General features: G+C 48.5%; 1 protein-coding gene across 1 annotated transcript in view; it reads right to left on the bottom strand.

Annotated features, from left to right (window-relative positions):
• Positions 1-6,213: 6,213 nt before the first annotated feature.
• CRB1 (crumbs cell polarity complex component 1) overlaps positions 6,214-9,700 on the bottom strand; it is a 169,011-nt gene continuing 165,524 nt past the window's right edge. Inside the window, exon 12 of the mRNA XM_073571722.1 lies at positions 6,214-9,595. Coding sequence (XP_073427823.1) covers positions 9,380-9,595 — 216 coding nt within the window. The 3' untranslated portion in view covers positions 6,214-9,379. The remainder of the gene's footprint in view (positions 9,596-9,700) is intronic.

Below are 9,700 nucleotides of genomic sequence, written 5' to 3'. Positions count from 1 at the left end.
TCTCCGGCGGGAACTCTCTGCCTCTTCCCGCGCTAAACCCTCTGTCTTTCCCTCGCTTAAAGGGAACCTGTCAACCCCCAGGGCGTTTTTCAGTTAAAGAGCCACGTTCAGCAGCACTAAGGCTGCATTCTGTGAAGGTGGCTCTTCTTTTTCTGACCCCTAGTAACGCTGAAATATTGACTTTTATAAATAGCTCCTCATACCTGTAATGTATCCCATAGGTATGATGTGTCCCCCCTGTATCAGCCGCCTACCATCTGTCCATCATGCCTGTCCGGTGTCTCGGCGCTGCCCACCATCTGTCCATCATGATGCCCCTGTGCGTCGTTGCCTCCTCCTGTTTTGAATGCAGGCGCCTGCGCTGTGACAAGAGTTCTCGAACATGTGCAGCACGTGCTGCCCGAGAACCGACATCAGGCTATTGCGCCTTCGTGTTGTGGAGGCCCCAGATCCCGCCCCGCAGTGTGTTATGATGTATTCACACTGCAAGGCTAGGTCTAACTCCAGCTCGTTGATCTCTTGTCCCTTTCGCCAGAACAGCAAGGTGTATGGGGTGTATTCCATTATACTGTGCACTCGATTGTTGTACACCCACACCAATTCAGCTGCAAACTCAGGCCACCATATCTTCCAATCTTCCTCCAATATTCAGAGCATTCGGGTCAATGTCCGATTAAAGCGTTCAGAAGCTCCATTCCCCTGAGGATGATAAGGCTTAGTTCTTGACTTCTCAATCCAGTACAAACTATGTAACTCTTCCATCACTCGACTTTGAAAGCAGGCGCCCTGGTCAGAGTGGATCCTTTTCGGGCAACCGTACACCCGGATGAAATCTCTGCAAATGGCCTGTGCAACTGATTCAGCAGTCTTTTCCCAGGTTGCAAACTTAGTGAAATGGTCAGTCATCACCAGTGTTCATACCCGAGATGTGCTGGGCCTACAGCTAAGTAGTCAATCATCAATATCTCCAAGGGGGCAAAAGTCACGATGATCTTTATTAGGGCCCTCTGTTCTGGAGGTTTAGCTAGCTCACAGCTCCAACATCTTTGACAGGCCTCCTCTACTGCAGTCCTCAATTGGGGGGTTATACACCAGCTTCTGTAACCACTGGAGCATCTTCTCCAGACCGAAATGAGCCCCTCTCTCATGGGCCTTCATAGCAACCACACGGATAAACTTTTCTGAGAGCACTACTTACCAAGTGACCCCCAATTCTCGTAGTAGCTGTACTCTTCTGTATAGCAAACCATCTTCCAACTGAAGCCTCTCCCATTGTCTCAGAATCTACAGAGCCCCTGGGGACAGAGCGTCTCTCTCTTGCCAGCTGCGAAGTTGCTTCAGGGCCACCCACTGTCTCAGCTGGTCAAGTTCTTTATCTGTTTGTTGGAGTTGCACCCAGTCATTCCAAGGTCATCCCAGCACCCATTCTCCACACGCCTCTCTGATCTGTCCCTGTGTCGCCACCAATGACCTAGCAAGGTCCCGAAAACCAGGAATCTCTTCTGCCTACAACTCTTTTCATCTTGGTCACGTTTGTGCCACTCATGAGTCACTCGAGAGAGAACATCAGCATGCGTGTTCTTGGCCCTGGCCCTGTAAACGACTTTGTACCGATATTTCGCCATGCGGGCCACACCGTCAATCCAAGGCCCTCAATTTTGCATTTTCCAGGTGGGCTAGGGGATTATTATGTGTGCGTCAGGGCCTCAAACTTTTCGGTCATTGCCCACACCAACGCTAGTAGTTACAACTTGAAGGAACTGTAATTGTCCGGGTTCCGTTCCAAGTCGTGGAGAGACCGGCTCACATAGGCTATCACTCATTCCTTTCCTCCCTGCATTTGTGATAGAACGGCCCCCATACCATGTAGACTTCCATCAGTGTGAAGGATGAAGTGCTGTGGGAAATCCACATAGGCGAGTATTGGAGCCTCTGTCAAGGCCATTTTCAAGGCTCTGAAGGCTTCTTCCCGGCTGCTTCCCGATTGAATAGCTCAATTCCTCGAACCAGACGGCACTCTTTTTAGCAGTTCCAGCAGCGGATTAGCGAGACAAGTGAAATTCTTTACGAATCTTTGGTAGTACCCGGTAAGCCCCAAGAAGGCCCGAACGTCTTTCACCATTGTCAGAGTGGGCCACTCTTGCATGGCTGCTATCTTCTCAAGCGCAGACCTCACTCCTTCCCCAGATACAACTTGTCCCACATACTCAATTTGTTTGTGGAAAAGGTGACATTTTTGGGGCTTCACCTTCAGTCCGTGACTCTGCAGCCGACTCATCACTTGCTCCAGCCGCCAAAGATGTTCTTCAAAGGTGGCCATATAGATGATGATATCATTGAGGTAAATGAGTATTGCTTCAAAATTCAAGTCCCCCAAGCATCTTTTCATCAACCGCTGAAATGTCTTGGGAGCGTTGGTCAGGCCGAAGGGCATCCTATTAAACTCAAACAGTCCCATGGGCAGTATGAACGCCGTCTTTGGCCGGTTGTGTTCAGTCATGGGCACCTGCCAGTATCCGCTGGCTAGATCCAGAGACGAAAAGTACTTCACCTTTCCAAAGGAAGACAGAGATTCCTCAATTCTGGGCAATGTATAGGAGTCCCGCACTGTACAAGCATTCAGTCTTCTGTAATCGATACAGAACCACAGGGTTCCGTCCTTTTTCCGGACTAAAGCGTTGGGAGTCACCCACAAACTGACTTTACCATATGACTCCGCTCTGCAGCATGTGAGCCAGCATCTCCTTTTCTTCTTTATACATCTGAGGAGGTATCTGTCGATATCTTTCCCGAACTGGTGCAGCACTTCCAGTGGGAATTTCATGGGTGATAGTTTGAGTGCACCAGAAGTCATCTTCATGGCGGACAAAGACCTCTTGATATCGCTCTAACACAGCTTCCACCTGTTGTACCTGCTGAGGCAAGAGTCCCGTCAATTCGGCCTGCATCTGCTCCCAAATCCGCTGACCTTTCCTTACATCTTCAGACGAGTGTTCTGGTGCCATGGTAATGGCTAATATCCAGGGATCGCCTGGCATGACAGCCAATTGCACGGTCTCAGGTTGCACCACTTCTTCCGGCATTCCCAGGACCTGAGCCACTTCGCTCCTAGGCGAGAGGGTGAGGCTATTGTGGTGCCCCTGAGGGTTCAGTCGCCACAGAGGTACTGCACCTCCTCCTTAGGTGTGGTACCCCACTATCCAGGTAAGGTGGAGACACCTGACCACATTCCAACACCTGCACCCCACACCACAAAGTAGTGTAGCAAAGCACCTTCGGCGGCTCCCTGCTTGGAGTATAGCAAAGCACCCCTTGGTGGCTCCCTGCTTGGAACACGAAACGTGCTGGGAGGTGGGTGGAGTTTAGTTTATATAAAAGAGCGGGAAAAGTTGAATGAGTCGTTCAGTCAGTCAGTCATTGCTTGAGTCAGTCAGTCATTGATGGAGTCAGTGAGTGAAGATGTAGAAGGACAGAGAGTGAGACAGAGAAGATCCCCGGGAGAGGGATGGGAGAAGGAAGTGCTGCAGCAGGCCACAGTGATCTGGGTCTGCTGGCACAAGAAAGAGACAGAGAAAGGAAGCTTGATTCTCCATTGGGAAGAAGGATTAGCATGGAGCGTGAGGAGAATAAGAGAACAAGGACTAGGGTTAGAGGAGAACCCTTCTCAAGTTCTAAGTGCAAGGCCGGGGCCGGGTCCCCGAGGTTGCACGGGTCCTGCAGTAGACACCGGAGGAATAGAAGTAGTGACCCCTTTATTCCCACACAAGACTTGGGGGCACAACAGCAACATAACAGTGAGCCGGGACTTAGTAGCAAGGAGTCCCCGAAGCAGGCTACAGCTGTCTGCCGTACAAGTAGAGTTCATAGGAACATCTGACAGGAGGAACTCCAGTGTAACTCAGTACTAGGAGTACTTCATTCAAAGGCGCTATAAGAAGAGACGTTCAGAAAAGGCACATATGTTGGCGGAGTGTTGGAAAGGAATACTTCATCTTGCCTGGAAGTTGGCTGAGCTCCTGACCCGGAGGACACGGCATGGATGCGGCACCTGTACCTGCAACAGACTGTGAGCAAAGCTTTGGAACTACATGCCCTGGTGTCCTCCACTTATTCCTGCGCCAACCCGCCTAGCACTGCTACATCCCTTGCGCCTGACACTACAACATCTAAGTGTCACTTCACCTATACTGCCCTGGGACTACAGCCCTGCCTGTGGAGGGCTATAACATCACTGCTGCACCCCACCATCTGTCCCAGAGGATCTGTCTGCAGCGTCGGCTTACATCTCCATTGCCGAACACCACAGGTGGCGTCACGAATCACTTATAAACTTTCACCACCATAAGCACACTGCAACAACTCCCTTTTACAATGGGCGCCCAGGGCCACGGGTCGGGTCCCAGCTGCCGTGATATCTCCCATTGAAGCTCATCGGGCCCGGTACCGAGTACCCCCACAGCCCTGGGAGGGTGACCCACTATCTTCTCCCAGGTTGACGCAGTGTATTATAACATTGCCATCATGGACTGTGGCCAGTGTCAAAGCTATGATGAGTCCGGGGGGTACTTGATCCTCCGATGTCAGCTCTATTTGCACTTCCACCAGCTTTAGGGGCATACAGGCTCGCACTGGTATTGTGAGCACCATCTGACCAGGCGGTATATTAAGTTTAGCAGCTGCGGGGACCATCACCTTCTCCAGGACCTTCCCTCCACTTGACATTTCCTGAGCTTGGGCAGCTCGAATCAGTTGCTGGAATACCTTTCTTTGAGAAGTTTGTGGGCTCTACCAGTCCAAAAAGGTTTCTTGTGGTCTTGTGGCTCACTGATCCGGAGAGATCCAATCTCTTTCAGTACATTCTTTCCGAGAGTCACCACAGGCCCGTTACTGACATCTGCAGCAACCATTACAACCCCTTTTTGGCCTACATCCTTCCCACACACTCGGCTCTCTATCCAGATCAACCCTGTGACCGAGATGGGCAACTGGTTGGCTGATTACCGGGCCCCACTCTGGCCGCCACACTTCCAGAAAATAACGTCGGAAATAAGCTTCTGGCATAGTCGTCACTTGTGATGCGGTATCAATTAGGCAATGAACTGCTCGCCCATTCACTTCAGCCCAGACAGTAGGGCTCATAGAGATTAAACCTCCGGGAGTATCGTCTCTCCTCCTTGATCTTTCATCAGGCTCCAGGCTGCGTCCCCCAGCCACGGAGCCTACTAGTTTAACGGCTGCCGTGGTAGAGACCGTCCCCGTTTTGCACAGCCTTGGCGTAGTGTCCAGTGTTCCCACACCGGAAACAAGTCGGATTCCATTCTGCATAAGGTTTTCCCGTTCCCTGGCAAGGCTGGAAAAACAAGAGGGACTCTGAATTACTCCTATCTCTTGACGTATTTTGGGCTAAAGTGGGGACTCTTCTAAGGCTTGACCACTCTTCTCGCAGTTCCCGTATTTCCTTCTGGATTTCCCGGGCTTCTCTGGTGCAGCTGCTGGCGGGGTGGGTACCTTATTTCTCTGGACCATCCCTTCTAAGGCAGCCATCCCCTGTTCCCGCTCTCTCACACGCGCTTCTGCCCCTATTTCTATGAAGGTCATACATGGTTTAGTACGCAGGTGCTTTCTCAAATCTTGTTTAAGCGGCGCGTCCCTGAGGGCTGCCACAAACTGATCCCTCAGTATCACATCAGGGGGTCCCACTCCTATAGCCCCCACATCATCCCATTTAGCGATATGTGCATTCACCTTCTGCAATGCTGCAATGCATTAATATACTGGGTTACAGACTCTCCTTCACTCTGGACGCAGTGGAACAGTCGCATCCGTAACTCCCCAAAGTTGTTGGGATCCCCATGCATTTCTTCCAGGATCTGTATCACTTTGTCCAGAGTATCCCGCTCGGGGGGGGGGGCAAAACATAACAGAGCACCGAACCTCACCATCCAGGGCCATCACAGCAATCTCCGCTTGCATAGCAGGAGTCATGGGGTGCATCCTCAAAATGCTTTTAACCCGCTTGGTCCAGTTCCACAGCATTATATTACTCCCCGTGAATTTTGGGAGATTGCTGAGCATGGCACCCAGTGGCAAGCTAGACCTAGGTGCACTCATGATGGATTGGTCTGCTGCATCTGTGTCCGAAGACTGCATCCTGCCCACTATGCCAAATGTAAAGCAGGTAAAAGGATGAAGTAACACAGAGGTGCAGAGCAAGGGTTAACAAGGGTGCAGTTTAATTAACACAAGAGGAGTTCTCCTCCCAGGGAGCCAGCAAGGGGTTAAACAGATTTTTAAGCTAAATAACACGAAGAATAGTATAACTTAGGGCCACAGCCTATGCATTAACTGCTTCACTTATCGTGAGTCTGTTGCTGTTCACTCTTCCAGAAACAAAAGTTGAAAGCCGGCCAATGCTGGTAATGTGACCTTCAGGCTTTCCCGCCCAATAGATCTGTGCGTACTCTTCTGGTGGCAAAGGGCGATCACCGGTCTGACCCGTTGAGCCCCTAGTCCATCACACTGCTCTGCAGCCAGGAGTCCTTTACCACAATCTCGGCGTGCTCTGAAGTCGGGAGTTTTGCACCACACTCTCCCACTTGGCACACTTTGCAATCGGGGATTCTGCACAACACCCTCCCGTTCAACGTGCTCTGCAATCGGGAGTCCTGCACTACACCCTCCCGGTTGGTGTACGCTGCCCTTGTTCTCTCTCACTAGCGCACGGTCTAACTTTCCCCACGGCGCGCAGCAGGTCCCTGCTCTCTCTTCTCTCCGGTGGGAACTCTCTGCCTCTTCCCGCACTAAACCCTCTGTTTTTCCCTCACTTACCACTCCCCTTCTCTCTAAGTCATGGGTTCTTTCCGTCTCCCATTTCCTTCCCCCCGAAACACTGAACGCAGCCTAGGCAGTTCTAGACCTGGTGTCTCATTGATACCCACAGCCCAGTCTTCTTCCTTACAGCCATACTACTACATAAATGACTATGGGCTGTGCATTCCACTATATGGAGATCTGTATTATACTATATGGATGACTATAGGCCGTGCATTATACTACATGTTGTGTATTATATTATATGGAGGATATGGGCTGTGGCTATACTTAATGGAGGACTATGGGCTGTGCATTTTACTACATGGATGACTATGGGCTGTGCATTATGTTACATGGATGACTATCGGCTATGCATTGTACCACATAGAGGACTATGGGCTGTGCATTATACTACATGGATGACTATGGGCTCTGCATGGTACTACATGGAGGACTTTGGGCTGTGTATTATTTATGGAGGTGCATTATACTATGTGGAAGAATATGCAGAACTATGGGGTGTATTATATTATATGGAGGACTCTGTGCTGTGCATTATACTATATGGAGGACTATGGACTGTGCATTATACTACATGGAGGACTATGGGCTGTACATTATACTGTATGGAGGACTATGGGAATCATTATACTATATGTGTAGTATTGTGGAATTTACATTAGATATCACTCATGTAATATAAGGAGTGAAATCTTTGGTATTGTGCTATACCTATATTACTGTGCCGTATCTGTGCATCATGAATTGTGGTATGTGTAAAAGGGGCCCACTGAGACTTTTTCACCCGGGGACAATGAAAACCTGGAGCCGGCCCTGTTCCCTTCTAACAGGAACTGCAGCCACAGAAGGATAACTATTAAATACAATATAGTAAAATACATGTAAATATACACTTCCACACATTTAAACGACAGGAGTTGTCAGAGGAGTGGAACGCCATCCTCTCCCACCTCACATTAGTTTTGGTGATGACAGTGCTTTGTCCATCTCCTGGGAGAGAAAAACAGGAGAGGTGTGCTTTAGACTTTCCACAGCACCCGCCATGCCAATGTGATTGTCATTTTGGAATTGATGAAAACAAGACCCCAATCTGACAGTCAGAGGCAGCGGCATGAGAACGGAGGACATTCAGTATAATGTTATACACTATAGATGTAACGTCACATTTATTGTCAGGGGTGGAGGGTCACTTCAAGCGCTCCATGCACATCTCCATTTACCCTTTAATATTAAAGTGGTGCAGTTTTCATTCTCTTTCGTATGTTTTGCCAAAAAAAGTTATTTTAATAAGATTAATTATTTCAACTAAATCTTTAAAAAAATGGGAAATACTGAGTTTCCTTCAGTGTAAATAACAAATGCAATAACAGCACCACAGTCCGGACCGGCTTGTCCATACAGGTCAGTGTCTGATTTCTGCAATAAAGGCACAAAAATGATCACTTAGAAGGTGAGGCAGACAGTTTAATGTCAATGCCTTTTCCTGTAAGATGTTTTTTACTGTAAGCAAGTTCTACACTACCTACAGATCAGAGGCAACACCATTAGTTCTTCCCCAATGGGGTTGTAATGGTTAAAGGGGTGCTCGAGAATACACAGTAATTTTTATCCTAAATCCCTATTTATTTAATGCCATAGTCTAAACCATTTTCTAATATATTTTCATTGAAAAAATCCCTGTCCTTCCCTAACTATACTATTTTTTCTTTTTCTTTTCCTATTTCTTTTCTGATGACGCTTCGTTTGAAAACCCAGTACATGCTGGGATACTCAAGTGAAGAATCATCCGGGGGCAGAGGCTGCAGTCACGGCCATAGCCTCTGCCCCCTTCCTGAAACAAAGCGTCATCAATTACACTCATTTCAGGGGCTGGACTAGTCCCTGCATGATGTGCACAATGACAGTGCACTCTCTTGCAGGCTCAGATCATTAGTAATTAGACTGCAACAGAGCATATAGTCAGTGCGTGTTATCAAAATACCCAGTGTGCAGAGACCAGCACTGCTCCTGCAAGTGCCGTTACTTGCGGGTGCAGCGCTGGTCTCTGTAAGCCCCAAGCCAAGTATTCATCTTACATGCGCTCTGTTGCCAGCTTGTTACTACTGATCTGAGAGGACGAAGAAGTGCACTGTCATTGTGCACATCAAACAGTGGACAGCACGCAGGACCTAGTCCAGCACCTGAAACAAGTCTCCAATGATTGTTTGTTCCAGAGAGGGGGCAGAGGCTATTGAATGACCACAGCCTCTGCCCCCGGATGATGCTTCACTTGAGTATCCCAGCATGCACTGGGATTCTCAAACGAGGCATCATCAAAAAAGAAAGTAGGAAAAAAAACAGTGTAGTTTGGGAAGGACAGGGAATTTTTAATTAAAGTATGTTAGAAAATAGTTTAGGTTAAAGTATTACATAGAAAGACATTTAGGAGGAAAAGTAATTAGCATTTCGGACCACCCCTTTAATTAATTGTTCATGTGATTAATGAACTGAAATGTAGATGGTTCCTGAGATGTACTGGTGTCCTTGAAGATGAAGAAGAATGTTATTAAATGAGTCTCTCCAGTGGCGGTTGCTGTACAATGTTCCACATCTCTACCCGAGACCCTTCTTTCTCCTGTCTGCTTGGGCTGTAGGTTCCTTGACTCGACCTCATTCCAGCAACAGCAATGAAGATGCAAAGCCCGGCACACACGGCAAAAAACAATGCCAGGACGGCGGAGGCCACAGCGGTGAATACTCCTGGAGGCAGAAAGTCTGAGAGCTGCAAACATGACAAATAATGTGACATATTAGCATTTATTATCCTGTGAATAAAGAGCAAATACATCAGGAAACTGTGCTAGAAATAGAAATTAACTTAGGAAAT

The sequence above is a fragment of the Dendrobates tinctorius genome, unplaced genomic scaffold, assembly GCF_039654945.1.
Source record: "Dendrobates tinctorius isolate UK_male_01 unplaced genomic scaffold, ASM3965494v1 ptg000029l, whole genome shotgun sequence".
NCBI classification, from domain to species: domain Eukaryota; kingdom Metazoa; phylum Chordata; class Amphibia; order Anura; family Dendrobatidae; genus Dendrobates; species Dendrobates tinctorius.
Note: the sequence above shows the minus strand (reverse complement) of the source record. Positions and strands in the feature narration are given on the sequence as shown.